We start from the raw sequence: 22815 nt of genomic DNA, 5'->3' as shown, positions 1-22815 counted from the left end.
AGGAGCTCCCAGCGGTCAGCTCCCAGCCGCCACACTCCCCGCCCAGCCCGGAGTCTCCCCGCCCTCCCCAGTGACTGACATGAGTGGGGAGGCGGGGCTAACAACGCAAGGAGCGAAGCGCCATTATTCTGTGTGTTCGTGGAGAGGGAACAGCAGCATGTGAACCCCCTTTGGAATTACCCACCAGCCACCACTGCAGCTGTTATGAGAAATTCTGTATAAACCTGCCCCAGTGAAATAATAGAAAAGAAGAGAAGCAGGAATTGAAATTAGCTGCTCTGATCACCAAAGAGAAGGCGGTTCCCAGTATTCCTCAGAATAGTACAACAGGATAGATACTAGTTGGTGATAGCGCTTTTGAGAGTACTGGGCTAAAAGACTGGAGTTAAATTGCTATAAAATGCAATTTTGATTTACTATTTAAATAAAACAATAAATATAATATTGTATTGACATCCAGTATGAAAAAATGATTAAGAAAGTTCTTGTTTTGTGCCTAAAATCACCTGATGCGTTTCGCTTGCAGGCTTCCCTGAAAAAAAAAAAGCAGCAACAAGAGAAAAGAAAATAAGAATTTCATACATATTTATACATATACTCCGATCTCTAGGATGTGAACAATATATAATGCATTTTGACAATATAGGCACATTGTCTAGATAGTACATTGTTTACATAGTAGTATATAGTACATAAGGTTGAGAAAAGACTTAAGGCCATCAAGTTCAACCCTTCTACCTAACCTTCCTATTCTTGATCCAGAAGAAGGCAAAAAAAACCCTAATGAAGCTATCAGGGGGAAAAATTCCTTCTTGACTCCAAAAGGCAAACAGATTTCTCCTTGGATCAAGCTCTAAAATATTAATTCTATTTATAGCTCTGTATATAATGCCTTTTAAAGGTATCTAATGTATTGGATAACACCACCTCCCTTGGCAGTGAATTCCATACTTTTATTGTCCTCACTGTGAAGAATCCCTTCCTTTGTCGTCTATGAAACCTGCGCTCTTCCAGTCTCAGAGGGTGACCTCTTGTTCTTTGTACATTTCTGTTAATGAACAGGTCACTGAAGAGCTCTTTATATTGGCCCTGCATATATTTATATAATGTTACATTAATTTGAACTGTTTACATATACATTGATAAAACCAATAAAACAAATGTTTGCAGAACAATCACGTTTGATTCATTTATTTATTCTGAATGTCACTACTATATTATATTTAGCATTTTATTTAAACATTATAACAAAACTGCTTTTTATATAAATTTAACTGCAGTCTCTCAGCCCAGTACTCTTAACACCTATTATGCTCCTTGATATTTTTTTAAACCTGTGAGTAGCCCATACTATGCATCATCTTACCCAAACACAAGATCAGTTATCCACAACTCAATCCATGATAAACACGTCAATCACAGATCTCACAAAGATCAACTGTATAGTCAATAATCACTGATCAATAGTTGGAAACTAGGGAATTGAGTTGCTACATAAGTAACTGCAGAGTGACAAGCGATTTGATGTGTGTTATAATTAATCTTTAAACATATATCACGTTATAAATGTGTGAAGAGACTGTGTGAAGAATGAGCAATATAATGCTGACGGTCAACTAATAGATACATTATTACAATTGCATTTGAGCAGTTTTGGACCAGTGCAGCACTGATTGATGTAAGCTATACCATGAATTAAATATGGTGTCCCCCTGCATAATGTCCTTTTTAAAATATCCAAACATTTCAGAAAAGGAATAATAGAAATCATACTCACAAATAAGCAAATCAGCTACCAAGGCGTAAATCCTAAAAGTAATTGCTACCTGCTCAAATGCATATACACATTTAACATGTTTATCTGATAACAAGATCAAAGGAAAACATTTAATTGAAAATAGCACAGGTTATTGCCATAACAGAAGCTCATTACAGACAATCTGGTACAGTACAGAGTTTACTTTTTATGTTTGCTGATGTTAAGTGTTGCCTGATTACCTCTGTTAAATGAATATGCGTTTGCAGCAAATAATATGTAGCTACTTATATAGTTAAGCTCTAAAAAAAAAAAAACAATAACTGTGTACTGTATGTGTCAAATATTGAGAAGAAAGTGAAAATAAATGTTTGGGTTAGAAGTCCTATGGAAGTGTTTTTTTTTTTTTTTTTTAACTGGCCAATCTAGAATCCATGATGGTTATTAGTTATAGTTTCAGTCACCCATTTCCTGTCCTGGAAGAGACCGAAGGAGTGAAGATACCGTGTTTATCTCAAGACCATGTAAAGTATACTTTAAATACTATAGATGAATTAAGTCTTTGTTTTTCCCAGCAAACAGAATGAAACACTGACTGCAATTTGAATTAGCCATAGTAATCACATTGTATGTGCTTGTAGCAGAAATGTTACAAAGCTTTAAGTGCTCAGTACATTACACAGACAAATTGCCCTCTTTTAAATAGATATTTTAATCTGACATTTTATTTGAATCCCTTTCTGACATTTTATTTGAACCCAAATAACGCTTTCGTTTATCTTTATCAGCCAGATTAAAATGTTGGCGTACATTCAGAATACATCTACTGTATAATTCTTTGCCTGAGCTATCAATCCCAAGATGTCTTGATAACAGTGAGGTTCTGCTTTATTAGACACTACGAAGTCACTGTAGCTTAAAACAACATAAAATGTAATAACTCTTGTGTACTAAAAGCATGCAAAGCACTTACTGTACACACCAACGCTCTCACAACGGTCAATAAACTTCCCAAATAGTTTGGAAAATACTGCTTCCCTGTGAAAATGATCAGCTACTGCATTCACTGGGAGAAGCCAATGGCATTAGCCTTTCATTTCCTGGTCCCTGTCCATGGTACTGAGGCTTCATATATCAAGACAAGTGGGCATTTGGGACGTTATTATTATCTGACACCCAAAACCAGAGGTGCACAATCACAAACAGACCACCGTTCTTGGATATCAAATCTTCAACACATACACCTCAATTAAAAACATTCAGAGACTACATTATTCAGGCATGGATACACAGAGATCCTGCCCTTTTAGTGGCACTGGAGGTTTAGGGTTGTGAACCACTGCCTTAAATGTTAAGACTACAAATAGCATTTGTGACAAAACTCTAGGGTAACTTCTAGGGTAATTTTACACAAACCATCCACCAATCTTAACCCCTTCATGACTACATGTACGGGCTCACAATGCATTTTATTAATGGGTTTAAGGACAACCCATTGTCCTTAAGGGGTTAAAATAGTGTAGGGCTAAACGAAAGAAGCAAAAGCTTGCATAAGTTCCCTCTCTACTATAATGTAAAATAAATCCCCTAAACACCAATTGGGAACCAACCTGCTAAACGAACTCTGTTTCACCTACGCTCCTGGTCTCATCCAGTTCCAACTAAACTTGCACATTCCTTTCTGTACTAATGCGTTTTCATGCCAAATTTTACCATTTTGTCCATTTGTCTGAATAACAAACCATCAAATGCAGCATTGGAGAGAACAGCCACTAGGTGCACAGACACTCTTTCTTTTATTCCACTAGACTTTGGTGATGAACCCAAAATATTTCCACCCTCTGGTTCACTAGGAAACCGGTTGTTGTATACCAGAGCTTTTTTTGTACACAGGTTCTCAAGCTCCATCTACTGATCTGGAATGCTCTCAGGGAGTCTAATTTTTGTTAGCATTTTACACAAAACTCAATGGATATACCCCTTTTTACTACCTAAAAAACAATTGTTCACAGAAGTCATTTTTTCATACTTTAGTGTTTTTAGGCCCTCTGCACAAAATGATAGCTTTTCAATAAAAATGAGTTGTTTTATGGTGCTGAGGTTGAACATAAAGATGAACTGATATCATTAATATATTATCACTACCTGAAGCGTAACATAGTATTATATTAGTGAACAAATATACTGGTAGACGTAGTGGTATATTTTGGTTGAAAGCTCCCCTAGGCCTTGCCCAGGCCAGAGCTAGAACTACACACTAGGATCTGACATCATGGCTAGGTGCTCCTCTTCTTCAGGACATGCAAGGCTGGTAAACATTGCTCTGGAGGCAGTGCCAGTTGCCACCCCATGGACCTCTTGTCCTACACCTAGTCGGTCTAGGTCAGAGTACACCATTGCATAGACATCTACATAGTGCAGAAACTAATATTAGCTTTATCCACTGTAGCGGCCATGTTGGGCATTTACCATGTCCTTCAATTCTTTTTTATACCAATACATTGGACAATTAAATGTTTTAATGCCACCATTGCTAAACACAGCAATTAATTGAAACGTGTAATTCTGCAGCACAAAATTTTACACTGTGGGTGTACTATATGTGTGGTTTATTATTAATTACCAACAATTAACAACCACCCTTCCAAAAAGTCAGGAATGCCACGAGTTGGAATATTACTGCTATTAAAGTATTTTAATAAAAATCCAAGAGAATATTTACTTAGCCATAATTGTTATAATTTAGATTGGTACACCTACTCTACATCCATAGCAGTTGGATTGTAAGATACTTCTTGGAAGGAAGACAGGCTTAGCAGAGCTTGCCAATTCCCAAACCCGCAACCACACTGTCACTGTGATATTTCTAAACATAAGCCCCAGCTGGCAGAGCCATCTATCATGTATATCATTGAGCTGTTTTCACAGATCTGTGTATATAGATTTTCAAAATCACGATGCAGGAAAAATGTACTAGATGTATACCACTGTCAGATCACATAGTGTACTTACTGCTATATGGCAAGAGAACAAAACTGTCTCCAGGACACAAAGCTAAGCACAACAAGTGTAAAACAACTGCCCCTGAATTATTAAAGAGTACAATTATGTAGTATATTTTTTTTATTCCATAAAAAATAACATATATTCCTCTTTTGTAAAATGGTCACTAAGAAAAAGGTAAAATGTAGTTTATATAGTGTTTTTTTGAGTTTCTCTGACTAAAAGTAATTTAAACAAGTGGAGACGCCACCGGCTCACATCCTTACGCTTTCCCATTTTTCCTGCTTCTAGCACATCAACTTTGATGACGAAAATGTTAACTTGCTGCCTCATATAATCCACCCACTGACAGGTGCCATGATAAATAGATTATCAGCGTTATTCACTTCACCTGCAAGTGGTCATAAGGTTGTATCACTGTAAGGTAATTTTCTTTAAAATATATATTTTCTTATTTTTTTCATATTCCTTAATTTAATTTGTGTTAAAGAGTATGGCGAAATTAAATCAAAATAGAAAAAAAAAGCACTACACTTGTTTGGGAGATCCTATGATATCAGTTTCATCCGTATTGGCATGTGATATTGTGGTAAGTAGTATTCGGATCTCGGAAAAGAGCTCACATGAAAAATATAAATACGATATTCAATTCCAAGGGCACAAATACTAAGAAAAAAATGGCTAACTGCTCACATACATTTACATGTTTAGTGCACATATGTAAGACAGCATGTGACGTTTCCATGTCAAAACCACTGCACGTCCGATTTGATTAGAGGAAAACATCTATTTGATGTTAGTGCACGCTGCTTCCACAGCAAAACCTTATTAAAGTCAATCCCAGGACAGTAGGTTTTCAACAGCTTTCCAAAATTACCTGTATAAACAATCTGCAGGATTTTGCCAGTGTTTGGATGGTTCATTGATCTATAGCATAAGCCTTAAGGCGAGGAGGAAAGAGCAAAAGAGGAGATGGCAGTCAACTCAACATCCTCCATTTTATTAGCAGGCACACCTACTGCTTACGGTCCCCAGGGTCTGTTCCCCAAAGCCTGCCAAATACTCTGAACAAGGAATACACCAACATCTAGAAGATACAACAAAGCCAGGAGCTGAGGTTGCAATACTGGATATAATGATGCCTTCATGTGATACATTTTACCAGGTACTGGCACAGAGGGCATGAATATCAGCTTGGCAGTCTTAATTATACTACATAAATTGGCAGCAGCCACAGTTAGCCATGGGCAGAGTATGAGGGGCCCAAATAACTTAACAATAGCATCAGGCACCTGATAGAAAAGCAGTTTATACTACCCACCTATTGGTCATCCAAGCTCGTGACAGTCCATGTCTCCAATTGATACTGGTAGCAGAGAAGAAAAAAAACCAAGAACATTCCTCATGCCATATTGTGCTGAATGTAATAAAACTGATTTCTGTGTCAATGTGAATAATCATGTATGGCCTCCATTATTTCTACAGCAGGGTATGTGGATTGGTGAGTGACGCTAGGAGTCATGGCCTGAAAGAAAAAAGGAAAAGTACACATTTGATGCCGATGTTCAATGTTTGTTCCACATTCTTCACCTATTCATTATTAAGACTTTTTTCTAGCATTTTTAAACTTTGTTTCTTTAACCATGATTCCCCTCTTTAATCACAGGATGTCGCAGGCTGACATGCGCGCGCCACACTCGTGGGATGACGTACGCTGCTCATCCACAGTGTTCGAGACCTAATAAGCGAGGTCGTTCACATCAATCTTGATCCCTATTGGTTGTTTTCTGCTCTTTCCCGCCCTTGTTCCTATTTAAACCCTTAGTTCCATTACTGCAGTAATACTGTGTATTACTCAGTATTACTGTTGTTTGCTCTGGGTATTTGTGCTTCCAGTTCCTTGTGCTATATCTGTTTCTAACCGTGTACCGAAACTTGGCTTGACTATTGACCTTGATCCTGTGCCGCCTGCCCTGACCTTGGATATCCTCGACTTTGCTTCTGTGCCACCTGCCCCGACCTTGGACTTCCCTGTTTTTGGCTTTGTCTTGTGAGTCTGCTATATCATCTCTGCTACGTGGGTCCAGCTACCTGTACTACCCTGCATAACATGTTCTTGCTGTCTATTTTTCTCTTTGCGAGTCACTTTTGGTTGATGCCTCTCTAACTACCATTTCCCCCTTGTAGTCTTATCACTGATACATTTTACATTTTTATCTTAATGTCTGCTCAGGAAATTTGTTGTCAATGTTAATGTGTCAGGACGAGCGAGAACAGCCTTTTATCTGAAATGGTACTAAATAATTGGCATTGACTCTTGATTCCATGCTGCGTCCTTCTTCAAAGTGGTATCAAAATTTCAACCTGAAAACTAGCAACATTAAGTATTTGTATGGTTGGAACATTTAGAATAAACACGAATACAATATTCATTAACATACATTGCTCAACTATTTCTTAGTATTCACTAGCATTGCTTTATGAAGGGTAAAAGTCACAAAATCACAGCAAGGGAAGCATGCACCCAATTTTCAGGTGCTGCTGAAATGATCAACAGGTACATATAAAGCACAGACTTAGCTCGCATCCAGCAAATGCATACTAAAAATGCTATTTTAAAAAACCTAGCAAATAGTTTGATGATTCCATGGCACTATATGGCCACATATAGCCCCACACTTTGGCAAAGTACCCCACTATTGGCGAGTCCTATCTAAAACCAACATGGTTGTATTGCTTCTGTAATGTATTGCCCCTTTTTGGAAAGCATCATTAATATACCTGTGTGAGTTTAATGAAGAACAGACCAAGAAGAAACATAGACCATGGTGTTGGCAGGCCCAAACTGGCCATGGTGTAAATGCCCAATGAGCTGGTGCCCAAATAACCCTTTCTATGCACCGTCAAGGATGCAAAATGTGTCGGGACTAAAACCTTAAAAATATTTATTAAGATTATGCAAAATGTTATCATGGTATTGTTTTTGTTTATTGTGGCTGTGAACAGTTTTATTTGATTTCATTACTTTATCCCTATACATATGTGCTTGGGACACATACTCTTGTGGACTTTTGATCTGTTTTGTTTTTCAGGATTATAAATAGGGTGCACAGGAAGGTGGTCGTTATATGCTGAGGAAGCCAAAAAAAAGTGGAAACCAAGGAGAGCGCAGAATGCTGCAACCATATTATTGGTTATTATATGTTTTATAGCACGTATCCAGCAGGTAGCCACAACTGTAAAGTGTGGTGGGCTGATTAATATATGATCACATACCGTGGTGGAATCCCCAATATTTATGTTATATATATATATATATTTATAACATTGATAAAACTATAAATATATACATTTTGAAGGCTTTTTCCTATTTGAATCACATTTAGCACTTTGGTTTGATGTTTCTTTATGTTTTTAATAATAAACATTAGCAATGTGTATAAAACAAGCACGGAAATTGTTTCTAGGCTTCAGTTGCTATGTTTTTTTTCTATTATCTTCCGTCTAGATAAAACATTTCTTAGAACTGCAGTTATAAATCATGTGGTACCATGAAAAAAAATGTATGCTCGAGGAGCTTGGCTCAATGACCCATTTAAACCTTAATTGGTGTTAATGGTGATTGAAAATGCTTCGTTTGCAATTCAGCTCACTAACTAGACCCAAAATAGATGTCATGCATTCTGTAATTCAACTTGCTTAAGGAAAAGGCTACAATGAAGTCAACAGAAAACAACTACTTACAGATTTATTTGGATGTGCAAAGCACAGGGGTCGCAGCCTCTAGAGGGCCTGGTGCGACCCTTGCTACCCCTTCTTCCTGTCTCCTTGTACTGGTTCAAATTATTTAGAAAGCGCCCTTCCAACCTGGACCGCACCAATCCAGGTCAAAAGGGTCCTTTCTAAACTATTTTGAACAGGCACGGGGGGAGAGGAGCTTATTGGGGTCCCTTGACCCTGCAGTAAAACTGCACGCTGTGCACAAGCAGACAGAGGGAAAGCTGTAGGATTGGTGAGAGGTAAGATGCATGTATATGTGTTTTTGTGTGTATATATTGTAGGGAACAGCTCACACATGGGGCGGCAATGACAGTATTCACACAGGCAGCAGGTTTCAAAAGTTCAAGAGGGTGTTTATGTAAATGATTTAGGCACAGAGCACCTTGCAAACAAAACAAAATCTAAGCCTGTCCGGCTCTAACTAAACATCAGGATACCTCACTATCCCACTACAGGCCTAAGGTTTGGCACCAAGCAAAATAACAAGTTGCCCATAGGGAAAGCTTCATACCTGGTGGGCTGCAGAGCTGGCTGTAGCTGCTCCTTGACTCAGTCTCTCCTACACCCTGCAAACCTAACAGCCCTCTCTTTTAAGGCTTCCTCTCCAGTAATAAGCATAGGAAGCCACACCTGAGGACCCCTGGGAGTAAGGAAAACCCGTAGTGGACTACTGGTGTGGACTGGAGCTCTCCCACTTCCAACCTGTCCTCCAGTCCAAGAAATCCAGCCCATGTTACTTTAAACAAAAGAGCCCTAGCAGACTACGCTCTGCTAAAGCGGCATGTATCCTCCTGGATTTCTGCTACCGTGCCTGGCTGAGAAAACCAGGTGAGATATACACCCCATCCACCACTTTCCCATACACTTTACCACAATATATATATATATGTGTGTGAGTATGGATGTGCACTGGTGAATGTGTGTGTGAGCATGGATGTGTACTTGTGTATGTGTGTGTGAGCATGGATGTGTACTTGTGTGTGTGAGAGCATGGATGTGTACTTGTGTATGTGTGTGTGAGAGCATGGATTTGTACGTGTGTGAGCATGGATGTATACTTGTGTGTGTGTGTGTGAACATGGATGTGTAATTGTGTGTGTGTGAGCATGGATGTATAATTGTGTGTGTGAGGTTGGATGTGTAGTTGCGTTTGTGTGTGTGAGCATGGATGTGTAATTGTGTTAGTGTGTGTGTGAGCATGGATGTGTATTTGCGTTAGTGTGTGTTTGTGAGCATGGATATGTACTTGCGTTAGTGTGTGTGTGAGCATGGATGTGTACTTGCATGTGCGTGTGAGCATGGATATGAACTTGCGTGTTTGTGTGAGTATGGATGTTTACTTGCGTGTGAGCATGGATGTGTACGTGCATGTACGTATGGATGTGTAAGTGGGGTGAAATCGAGTGTGTGTTAGTGCGTGTAATTTGTGTGTTTACATGTGTTTAAACTTGGAAGAAGGGGGGTAAGGGCAATGTTGGCACAGACTAGATGTTGAAGTTGGGGGGAATTTTTGCATCAGGGCCCGGTGGTTTCTAGTTACGCCCCTGGTGCAGAGTATTAAGGTAATTTAACTGGATACATTTTTACACATGCACTAAAATTCAATAGTTTGGGGGTCACTTAGAAATGTCTTTGTTTTGTAAGAAAAGCACATTTTGTCCATTAAAATAGCATCAAATGGATCAGAAATACAATTACGTAAGACAGCTAGGAATTTTGCATTATTACGCATGCTGTCATGCAGGGGATCAGACATTATGGCACAGCCAGCCACCTCCCCACTTGCAATTAAAATCACTAAAATGTATACATACAAAAATACACAAATAATAAAATTTCAAAAATATACCTTACATCCACATAATTTTATGCCAGCCTTTTGCTTTGGCTGCCGGTGATGGGAGTTGTGTCCCACAAAACAGTGTGCGCAAGAAATGCAAAAGCCTGGCATACTTGTGAAAATGTATCTTTTGATATTAAAACTGTGTTTGGATAGTGTATCATCATTTAACCCTTTAATTTCAGTCTGCTTACCTTGCCCTATTCTGAGTGCTGGTGCGCAGTGAAATGAGCGTGCACCCTGGAGATTAAAAAAAACAAACATACAAAACCCTATGTATGTGGGTGAAATACCCTGGGTTATCTTCTGTCCAGAAATATGGGGGTATTTTGAGCTGGTGGAATGCTTAACAGTTCCAAAGTAGACTTAGGCTCACAAAATAAAATTTGAACATTTCAAGTTTAGCATTTTTTTGACTCATAACTTCAGAAAACAAATATATATATTTTCCAATTCAAGACACTTACATTAATATGTTTTGGGGTATTCTTGTCAACTGAACTGGTTTGTGGACCATTTTCATAGTAAAATATTAGATTTTTTTTTTTTTAAAAAAACACCATTATTTTCTGTATTTTATACTAAATGTTGGACTATACTTCTAAAAGTGGTATCAAAAGAAAGAATCATGGTTAAGGAAACAAAATGCTGAAAATGCCTCAGGTTCGCAGTAAAAAAATGGTTAATATGCATTCTTCATTGGTATTGGTGTATAGGACCTGTAAAAAATGCCTATGATAAATGATACCCCCCTAAATTAGCCATTACTTTGATTTATTCACATTCATTACTTACAAGTGACATCATATATTTTTACTTATGAGTATGATATTAAGATAGAATCTTCATTTTATGAAAAAAGTCTACTTTTTAGAGGGATTATTGAATCAAACACAAGTTTTTTTTAATATGGGTTAATGGGATATTTATGGAATAAAGACTAGCTTAACTTGGTGTATGCTAGAGGGGTTAACAATACAGGTTTAGTGGTGAGCTCCACTCATTTTACTTTGCTGGCGTTTGTATTTAATAGTTGCATCCTGGCGCTTACAGAAAATTACTAACTTAAAGCTGTCCCTTCCTGATAACAAATTTTGCATTTCCTCTTACACATTCAAAAATATGTTCTCTTCAACTGTAATAAACCGTGATAAGATAACACAAGTGGGATGTAGTCCAATGAGTGGATCCCTGGCACTTTGCACCTTAGAGGAGACCATGCAATGCACTGCAGGGAAGTGGCCAACATAACAGTAACTGTTAATGAGGGGATTTTGGGTCAGAGGATTATTACTGGCTCACAAAATATTTTCACATCTCTTCCTTATGAAGACCAGACGCACATGGATAACTGTTATAAAGTTATTATCTTCTAAGGTCCACTACACGCTGTCCCCGGTCAACTATCTGGTGATGGGCATTAAAGCGTTAATTGGGTAAGCCTTATTTAACAAAATATTTCTTCTATCTAGGGCCTTCATCAGAAATCCTGGGGGGCAGTACAGTCTTATAGCCTAGCACCACCTTCAGCCCTTCTGTTCAGCCCATTGACCTACCCTTTGCTCTTCCCCTGTTCCACCCATTATACGACAAAGATGACCCAAGGCATCGAGTCTGGTCAGTAGGGGAAATAGTTGTGTTGTTAATGTATATTGAAAATTCAGGTGCTGGGGTGGAGTGGGAAGCTAATAGGAAAGAGAGTGATGGAGCAGAGGGAATAGGTTCAAAAGTACAAGTTGGGGAGAGTAGGAAGCCTACTCCACCACCCTTCCTGTCATCAGATCTGGGACTATGAGTGAGGTGGAAGCCACCGTAGGAGAGAGCAGTGGGAGAGGCAGTGTTACAAGAGCTTAGCCAGGTTTCAGCTAGAGTGAGAAGGTGTAGGGAACTAGAAGCAAAGTGGTCGTGTAAGGCTGTTAGTTTGTTAGAGACAGAACGTGCGTTCCAGAGTGCAAAGGAAAATGGGGACTAGGAGGAGTGGCAGGGTATGTGGACAAGATTATTGACGTTTATGGAATGTTGACTGGGAGAGGATGAGGAAGAGAGAACCAAAGGAGGGCCAGGATTTGGGGAAATATCCCCAGCAGCTAAAAGAAGTAGAAGAGAGAGTGAGAGGAGCTGGGAATAGGACTTGTGTGAGCGGAAGTTGAAAAGTGCTTGGGATGAGAGAAGGGGCGAAGAAAATAATGATGGTGCAATACGGACATAGTGTGTGCTGGTGGCTGCAGAGAGATAACTGTTCTACTAATAATAGAGGAAAGTGAAAAGAAGAACAAGAGGATTGTGAGCATGGTAACTGGAGACAGATGGTGATGGGAATGGAGTGGTGGTGTAACAAACACAATAGGCAGTAGGCAGCACTTGATGACAGTTCAGTGGAGTATTGATTGCAGGGAGCCTTCAGGTTTCTCTTTTACAGGAAGGCCAATCCTTCTTGCTTTCATAGGTGACACATTAATTCTACTTTCTCAAAATGTATTAACAACATCCTTACGATTGTTCCTAAAAAATAAGACATGTATTTGTTTCATGATCTCTTGTTTTATACTGTTGGTATGCCAGGATGAGGTGGCAAAAGACCTCCTCCAATGCATTAACAAGAGCTTATGTTCATGCAAAATGAAAAGTTTGGGGTTCAACAGAAAAAGTGGAAAAGCATTGTTATTTTTTACATTAAATCAATATGTGTACTTGTCTAACAACATACATGCTAAGAATGCCTCATATTGTGACTGTTACAGCTGTTCAACGCTGCAACACCATTACACACCAACATGGCCACCTTCAGAAATTATGGGGCCCCTTACAGAACAAATGGGTTTGACCCTCCCCTCCTTGTCTTTGTTGATGGCAAAGATGGGACAGGCAGGCTGTTTGGGGACAAAGATGGTACAGACAGGCTGTTTGGGGGCACATGCAAGCAGTTTGGGCCAAAGATGGCGCTGACAAGCTGCTTGTGGGCACAGACAAGCTTTTTGGGGGCAAAGATGGCAGACAGGCATTATATTTTGGAACAAATACTAAGGTGCCCCAGGCTATGTAATATTTAATAATCTTTAAATATATTGGTGCCAAGTTGTAGCAAAGTGTGTAACATTGTTCATGTTTGACTATTAACAATGTGGAATTAAACATGTGTTGTATTAAATGGGTTAAACTTATAACAAGTACCGTATTTGCCCGAATATAGGCCGCACTCCCTCCACTTTAAGTCTTTAAAGTGGGGGTGTGGCCTATATTTGGGGTCTAGCGCCCGACGCCCGGGACATGCAGTTCCGGGCGCCGGGCAGGCAGCAGGGATAGGATACAGATCTCCCGCAGCGGTGCAGGGGACCTGCATCCTACTCTCCGATACGCTGAGACAGCCTCCCCTGCTATCACTTTCCATCGTGCAGACGTTCACTGGCTGCGGTGATACACGTAAACAGCCTCCGCTGCCGGCACGTCTGCTCGATGTGCTTTAACAATCTCCCTTGCCGGGAATTCTCACGGGGGGAGTCCCGGCAAGGGAGATTGTTAAAGCACATTGCGCAGACGTGCCGGCAGCGGAGGTTGTTTATGCTCGCATCGCCGCAGCCGGTGAGCGTCTGTGCGATGTACGTTAACAATCTTCCTTGCCGGTACTTCCTACGGCAGAAATATGGGCTGGATAATGGGCTGGTCCAAAGGAGAGTAGCCGTGGTAACTCTGACTGGTTGTTAATTAGCCTTCAGCTGAGTAACTCAAGTAGTAAGCAGAAAGGCAGCCACACCATAACAATTACACAGTCACACAAACAGACAAACATAGTCACACATCTATCACGCACAAAGTGGGTTTCTTACCTGGTGCTGGCTGCAGCTAACACCAAGTTCCGTGTGAAGGAGGGACTCAGCCAATCCGGAGAGGCTTCAGGAGAGTTGAAAAAACCCTCTGGACTGGCTGAGACCTCCCTCACTCAGGACTCATTTTAGAGTAGGGCCAATGAGCTTTTTTAAAAAAAAGAACTCTTACAGCTTACATTTTATGGGAGAAATTGCCTCTGTGAGTTTGTAGGTGTCCTTAAAGTAGTGGTTCTTGAGGGACATTTTGAAGGACAGAAGACATGAGTTTGCCAAGTGAGGTAGTGTAAAGTGAGAACAGAAGGTGTCCTAGAACTGAGCCTTGGGGTACCCCGTACTGAGAGAGGTAGGGGAGGGGAAGGGTTACTTGAGAGGGATACACTGAAGGTACGGTCAGAAAGGTAGGATGCGGACCAGGAGAGACTAGTGTCATGGAGACCAAGATCATGAAGGGTTTTTAGTGAAGAGGGTGGTCCAGAGTGTAAAAGGCAGCAGAGAGGTCAATATGATTGCAATAAAATTTACCAAAACATTTTGATTTATCCCCTTCAAGACAAAGCCCGTACATGTTAGGATGTTGGGAAGTGTTGGGAAGCAACATATAGCTTTGATGGCAGCAAGTTGTCTAATGAACTCCATCAACATTTTGATTGGAACATCGCATAAAGTACTGGTATCACCTCTAAAAACAGATAAGTACAAATCTCGGTATCTCTCCCCAATCGTTTTTACTTATTTATCTTGTTTCGACATGATGTCTAAGCAGAAAATTCACAGGAAGGAACATATTACCTAACCACAAAAACTCTTTGGATATATTTATATATCTTGTATATATAACCAGATATACACATTTAACTGTACATTTCATTAAAAACTTGATTTTAGGCTATGAAACATTCTGAACAGTCACACTATAACAATAACACATACGTCCTAATTTAATGAAGCAATAAAACATACTCTTCTTGAATAAACAATACAAAATTCAATTTACGCATTACGTAAAAGGACATGTTTTCTAAACCAAATAGGATTGTTACTTCCTCGGATGAGTTGTATTCATTTGTGTTTTTATGAACAACCATAATCCATTCCGTCTTGAATTAACCTTAAATTAAACATTTATAAGAAATGTATATAGTTCTAGTTTCTTTGAAATGTCTGCTGTCGGTCTGTTTGCACAGTGGCCCAGGATCTGTGTATTTAAATTGCCAGAAGGGATGTTAAGGCAGCGTAGATGTGTTAGTGCAGCACCATACAAGCACTAGTTACTGTCTTGTACTGTTTAGATTCTTATTAACAGGGAGAAGTGACCTTTGGCAGAAAACAAGTCATTGGATACTTTTGTTAGAAACCAGACTGAAGTGAATCAAGAGGGGAATTATAGGATAGGAAGCTAGGTAAGTGATTGTTAACAACTCAGAGTCAAAGGGAGGAGAAAGAGGACGTATTTATGAGGGATATCTCCATAACTGGGAACTCTCCAATTTCTGGCTGGAGACTCCGGGCTGCATCTCCAGGTCGTAAAGGGGTAACTCTGGGTCGCAGGAGCGGCTTTGTGTATGGGTGCATCCATGTTTGTACCTAATGCCTTTATGTGTCTATGTATATCAGTATAGCAACATGAGGCCAGTGGGAGGCAGCTTGGGGCTCCGTCCGGACTAGGATGGTTCTTAAGGTAGATAGATCACTGCATAGTCCCCCATTTTCCATGGTTCATAAGTAATTAGACAAAATAACATACTCATGAACAAAGTTGTCATTCTTAATACTGAAAATGCTTTGCAGTGAATGACTGCATTATGTCTGGAACCCATGGACATCACCAAATTCTGGGTTTCCTCAGAAGTAATGCTTTGCTAGGCCTTTAATGCAACTGTCTTAAATGGCTGCTTATTTGTGGGTCTTTCTGCCTTCAGTTTTGTTGTCAGCAATTGAAATGCATGTTCAATTGAGTTGAAGTCAGGTGACTGCTTCGGCCATTAAATACTATTCCATGTCTTTGCATTGAAAAGCTCCTTGGTTGCTTCTGCAGTATGTTTTGGGTCGTTGTATCTGTACTGGATCTGTACTGTGAAGCATCGTCCTTTCAATTTTGCACCATTTGGCTGAACCTGAGCTCATGGTATAGCCCTATGCATTCCAGAACCCATCCTGCTGCTTCTGACAGCAGACATATCATCCCTAAACACTAGTGACTCAATTTGGCAGCCATACATGCCCATGTCATTACACCTCGACCATTTGATATGCTTCATGAGCAGTTTGGTGAAGGTCTGTTCCTATTCCAGCCTGACTGTGTCCCAGTGCACAAAGCAAGGTCCATAAAGACATGGTTTGACGAGTTTGGTGTACAGGAACTCAGGTTACCTGCACTGAGCCCCTGGTGTACACTTTGGGAAGAACTAGAGGCCAGGCCTTCTTATCCAACATCAGTGCCTGACCTCACAAACGCTCTTTTGGCTGACTGGGCGCAAATTCCCACATAGGTACTCCAAAACCTTCCCATAAGAGTGGGGTCCACCTGATCTTGATCTGTCCCAGATGAACTCAACCGACTTTGCGGGGTGACCCTGCAATTTGTGCTGTATCACTGTGATAAATAAAGTAGACTTGGGCGCCGGCCAACTCTTCATGTTTGTGAGAAAAATTGGGTTCGGTTTGGGGTTAACGGGAGCGGAAATCCGTAGGTTCGCTGTCAGGAGTTAAAGGGCCATGAGAACGACTTTATTGGTAGCCGGCAGGGGCCTCCTCTAGCATAAACCAATTGGTTAATACCAGAGGAGGCCCCTGCAGGCGATCAGTAGAGTCGCTCGCATGGCCCTTTAACTCCTGACGGAAGACCTATGGATTTTTGCTCCCGTTAACCCCTACAATGCTGCATAGATAAGGTAGGCCAGATGGGGAAGGGACCAGGGAGATTAGTAAACGAAGACGAAGATTCTTTGTGTTGTGTGTCTTCGTATACGTTTTGCTGCCGCCATGTTTGTTCGGTATTCGGGCTGAACAACGAAAACGCACCATTCATGTTCGTTTTCATGTTCACCGGAATACGAATGCACAAGTCTAGTATAAAGCATTGTTTTCCTGAACTTTTTACCATTCAGTTGGTAAAATGCCGGCTGTATAGGGAAGCTACTGCCCTGCTGTACACATTACTAGAAGCACAAAATTCACTTAGTGTATCTTTTTATAAGAATTTGTCCCAAAGTTCAAGACATGAAAACCGACTGGAAGGTATAAACCTGGAGGTGAGAATTAAATGCTTGCCCTACGGAGCTTGCAATCGAATTACATCTTTCTTTCCTGGATCATTGATATATTCACCCGTTGCATTTTTTTCTTAAATGCATTTACCCTTCTCGTATCAGTAATATTATCACTGTTAATAATAATAATAATAATAATCACCATAATAATAATGTATTACCCTTCTAAGCCATCTCACCATCTCCCAGTGACTCTCTCATCAATCTCTTTCTTGCTATTTTCTTCATGTTTCCTCTCTGTTATTATTCCTCCCATCTTCTTTACCCCCCCCAACTCCCACTCGTTGCCTCATTGTTGTTCCCCTCCCGTCTCCCCCCCGTGTCTCTCTCCTCCCCCTCCACTGCTCTCCGTGATGTGACTCCTCGGTACTCGCCGCTGCAGACTGTTACAGCCACCGGCCGGGGGTGCAGGTCTCATACCGATAAGGAGAGAAACGCTTAACACCTAAGAACGCGGCTCAGGCTGGGGGATACCGGGAGCCAGGCCGACATCTCCCGGCCACCAGGGACCAAGGTGGACACAGGGGCCACGGAACACAACCGGGAGCATCCCCCGAGTAGCCAACAAGGACGAAAGAAGAAGCCCAGCTGTGAGCATGTCACAGTCAGCAGCACGGCGGCTGCAGCGCGGAACTCCCCTCCAGCTGCCCCCAGGTAACGCACCTGTTACACGCCGGGCTGCCCTCATACACGCCGGGTCTCCCAATCCTCTGCAGGGGTCTGACGGCATAGCGGCTCTCACAGTATAGCTATACACATAGATATACATATAGATATACATATAGATATACATATAGATATACATATAGATATACATATAAATGCACGTATAAATGCACGTATAGATATACATATAGATGCACAGCTGGTGCATTTCATTGTTTAGCATAACATGGCTTATACACACATGATGTATCTACCATCAGTATACGTATGTGTGTGTGTGTGTGTATATATATATATATATATATATATATATAATATATGTATGTATGTATAATACCAGTATATAACGGATCGGATGTGGCGTTATGAGATTGTGACAGGAAATGGACTAAAGTAGAAAATGTATCAAATATTTGCCATTTGTTGATTAGTGATCAGTGTTGGGATCTTAAAAAACTTCTGACATGTTTTGGTTGGGGAGCAGGGCAGAGCGGATCAAAACCCCTTAATTGAATAACTCTTTGTAACCACCTATAATAGATATCCTATATATTTGTGTTTGTCTCGTTTATATTACATACATCTACGTACATTACATACATTCCTAAACATATTCAGATTTCTATACATGCATATGTGCACAAGTGCATGCTTGCATTTTCCCATCCAAGTTTTATATACAGTATGTATATATATATATATATATATATATATATATATATATATATATATACAGTATATGTTTATATATATATATATATATATATATATATACAGTATATGCAAGATGTATGTGAACTTGTGTCTGGTAGTTTGACAAACTGAGCTAAAAATAGACCATTTACAAATATTTGGTAAAACGTACATATCTTTGTAAACGATTGGGCTGCAACACTAACCACTGATTTGAAGCTGGTGTTCGTATAGTCCTAGCAGATGTGGCACCATAGACAGTGTTAAGTGATTGATGCATTGACTCGCTAACCCTTAGAGCTGACATTCTTTCTAAAGTGACCTGCACATTTATGATTGGTTTTTATACAGTGTAGAAAAACATTCTGAAAATGAACTAACAGCACACAGGCTGTAAATGTCACCATCCCAAGGGATATATATCTAACTCTTTTCAGCTATCTAGCCCCTGTCTGAATGTGTATTGCACTTACTATAATTCCGTATTATATCGGCCCTTACATGATCATTTTCCATTCTGTATTTGCAAAAAAGCTGCTCCGAACATAAAGTTTTCCCATAAGAGGTGTTTTCTATAGTTGTCCTTAAATGCCTTATCCTCTCAATGACCTGCATGACCTCTTACTCCAGCTAACAATCTGCCTATGCCAGTGATGTTCACAATGTAATTAGCCGTTGTCTAAGTTTTATGAATCAACAACACCGAGATATTGTCCACTGCGCACCTGTATTGTTGGCTAAGGCTGCATACTAAAGCATAGTCTGTCCTAAACCTAAACCTTCGCTCCTCCGATCTTGTCTTTGTATGTAGGATTGGCTGTCCAGCGCACACAGGTTTAGGTATCTTCTGCCTTCCCAGACTATAAAGCCTTAAACTGAAGCTTTACTTGCATTCTTCTACAATAAGGTGCAGAAGGACATATTGAAATGCAACATCCTGACAAATAATAATAAATATTCATTCTGGAAGCCGGTGAATGTACTGATTCTGATATATTTCTAAAGTTACAGATTTTTGTAAAGTATTGCTTTTGAATATTATGTTTAATGCCTTGGCTTAAATATTTATAATTAAAAAAAAAATGATATTTTTGGCAGGGTGGTTTAGCGTAGCTGTACAAATATACTTGAGTAGTTTTACTTTACTGAAAGGGTGGTAGATAAATGGAATAGACATTCAGTAGATATGGCAAAGACCAATACAGCGAGGGAATTAAAACATGCCTTGGATAGGCATATTGCTATCCTGATTCTAAGACAAAACCAAGGCTAGGTTAACAAAGAAGCAAAAACAAGCAAGAAAATATGGTACTTGCTTAATTTTATTCTTCCACAATGTACTTTAGTTCTCAAAGAGTTAATGTTGTTTTTTGGCATACACTCTCTAACAGATTGTGATACCCACATTATCTAAAAATGAAATGTTCTAATAATGTAGACATGGAAATGAATAACGTTACCTGTCTGCGTTCATTGGAAACGAGTGAAATGAATTTACCGTTGTAACTGGACCCCATCACCAGTGCCAGCGGCTTCCAGGGGATGAAGGAGTATGTAGTCCTGGAACAGATGGACTACGAAAGGCCACCTGTCTTTATTCTTAATTCTATTTCTTGGTGGCAGTCTTTTTGTACATTTTATTATTATTTTTAGTATTGTTGGTATTGTTATTACAATTTAAAAAAAACTGAATTCTTGGGGAAAAAAGTAACTCATTTTATGCGTATTGTGCATAATATAAGTAAACGTGATGTGAAAGATGTACTTCACCAAACCAAAGCACTGGGATCCGTCACATGTAATATCATATTATCATTACATGCATTGTATGTTTCATGTAGTATGAATGGCAAAGAGGGATTATTGCACCTCAACCTTTAATATAGTAATTTATCAGACATGTGTCTCTCACTCATCTGGCAGTTAAGGGGTTAATGACACCCCTTTCCCCCCAAAAAAATATATATCTACTTATCAATACACAGGAGTGTTATTATGCCCCCTAAAAATAAAATAGCAGGAATGTAATGAAAAATATTCTGTCCAGCATGATCAAACTATGACCGTGAATGAGACGTTAGCGATATATTTTTAAGCGATTTCATGTGCTATTTATAACTGTTTGTGCAACTAATTGAATTGTCTGTTGAAAATAAATGCCTTAATGTCAGGTGGATTTGCATGCGGTGTTCGGGTCTTGGGCACGCATAGATAACACAATGTTATTCATAGAATTGCTGAAAGTAATTATGCCGTTCTAGAATTATGCCATCACCCATTAAAAATGGATCACTCAGTATTTGGAGTAACATGTTTAGTAACAAATTACTAATTATTTGTATTTTATTTATTTATTGATCGTTTTATATAGCGCCATCATATTCCGTAGCGCTGTACAATGGGTAGACAGGATGTAACAAGTAGTATGTAACATAACAATTTGACAGAAACAACAGGTGAGGAGGGCCCTGCTCAAAGGAGCTTACAATCTAGAGATAATGAATATGAGACAATGATAGCAATAGACGGTATATACCTGAGAAGACCTCTGCAGTTGCCTCTCGACAATAGGAATTTCTATGGTTCCCAAGCCGAACGTGGAATATCCTAAAAGCCGTGATCCTACCTACATAGATGAATGTATGTGTTTGTATGGTGTTGCCAGGCAACCTATGAGGTGTCACGCTAATGTTATCTGGAGATTTAAGGATATGTTTACCGCACAGTCCCCCTATGGCTGCTTAATATGTGCACCACATACTTGCAGGTTCTGCAGTGCGAGCGTGCTGGGTTATGGGCTAGTACTCGGCAGATATATATAGAAAACGCAGTGGAAAATGATTAAAATGCCAAATGATTCTGCCCGTATACGCATTATCTCATCATGTTGATGATTGGGGTCCAGCTTGTGCTTTAAAGAGGGTCCAGCTGGTTGGGTATCGAATGTGAAGCACCCACTGGTGCAGTAGCAGTCTCATTACGTGCTGTCGTGGTCATGCTGTATGGTCATAACATCCACATGTGGCATCTCTAAAGTCCGAGAATGTCATTATAGGTCATACACCAAGGCTGCTGCAGAGAGAATCATATGTGCAGACTCCCATAACCTGTTAGAGTCACTAGGGGAGGTTCTCCCATGGATTAGCTTTATAACATGCTCTCTCGTTCGCGTACACACACAAACACATAACGGTTACCTCTGCAGAAGGGGCAGGCGTCCTGCTTTATTCTGTCCCTGCTCCTTTTAGTCCCCCCCTTCCCTCTGCCCACATTTATCCATCAACGCGTAAGGAGAATAGACTGATTTCCCTAAAGGACACAAGGACGACCGGAGAACATGTGAGAAGAGCAATAATTTGCATGGACCCCCTTCCCTGCGTACAAAGAACACTTAGGTTTGCTGGCAGCGAGCCACTCGTTCTGCTGTGATTGTTATGGTATATGTGAGTGTCTGTGTGCAAAGCTGTTCTCTGATCTTTAATGTCCATTACTGAGCTGTTCATCGGAATTAAATGCCTTGTAGCATCTCCGCAGCATCCTCTGAACTCTTAGGTGCCGTAACGATCAGGCTTAATAGCTATTAACTCTTTTGAGTGACAGCCTGCCCTGGAATATACATATGTTTAACCCTACAGTTCCCTGATAGCATTTCCTCTACTACGTCGCATTCCCAGTTGATTAAATTATCATGATTATCGCTAATGTTGATCTTTTTTTTGTGTGTGTGTGTTCAGGAATGATGGAGTCTCCCAGCGTAGACAAGGAGCTGCTTGAAGGATGCACTTCTCCATTAGAGCTGAAATCGGCTCCCAGCAAGAAGATGTGGATCAAGCTGCGATCTCTGTAAGTAGCAAGTGTTGGAAGGGTTAAGGGGCTTCCCCTCCCCACATGCGCAGACCACCTAGAGGAATCCCATCCCTGCTGGGTGATTTCCACCTCCCTTCCAAAACAGAGCCCCTCCGATTAAAGATATAAGAAACCACC

General features: G+C 40.1%; 1 protein-coding gene across 3 annotated transcripts in view; it reads left to right on the top strand.

The window, feature by feature from the left end:
- The first annotated feature begins 17818 nt into the window (after positions 1–17818).
- The window catches only part of PDE1B (phosphodiesterase 1B), a 115437-nt gene continuing 110440 nt past the window's right edge, over positions 17819–22815 (top strand). The window contains exons 1-2 of one of the 3 annotated variants that reach the window (XM_053455941.1): positions 17819–18126; positions 22566–22674. In XM_053455941.1, coding sequence (XP_053311916.1) covers positions 18069–18126; positions 22566–22674 — 167 coding nt within the window. In that variant the 5' untranslated portion in view covers positions 17819–18068. Of the gene's footprint in view, positions 18127–22005; positions 22275–22565; positions 22675–22815 lie in introns of those variants that run through there. The other 2 variants (XM_053455942.1, XM_053455943.1) reach the window with 2 other exon arrangements.

Source organism: Spea bombifrons, chromosome 2 (assembly GCF_027358695.1).
Source record: "Spea bombifrons isolate aSpeBom1 chromosome 2, aSpeBom1.2.pri, whole genome shotgun sequence".
In the NCBI taxonomy this organism is placed as follows: domain Eukaryota; kingdom Metazoa; phylum Chordata; class Amphibia; order Anura; family Pelobatidae; genus Spea; species Spea bombifrons.
The sequence above is the reverse complement of the archived record's forward strand: the minus strand, read 5'-3'. Positions and strand labels throughout refer to the sequence as shown.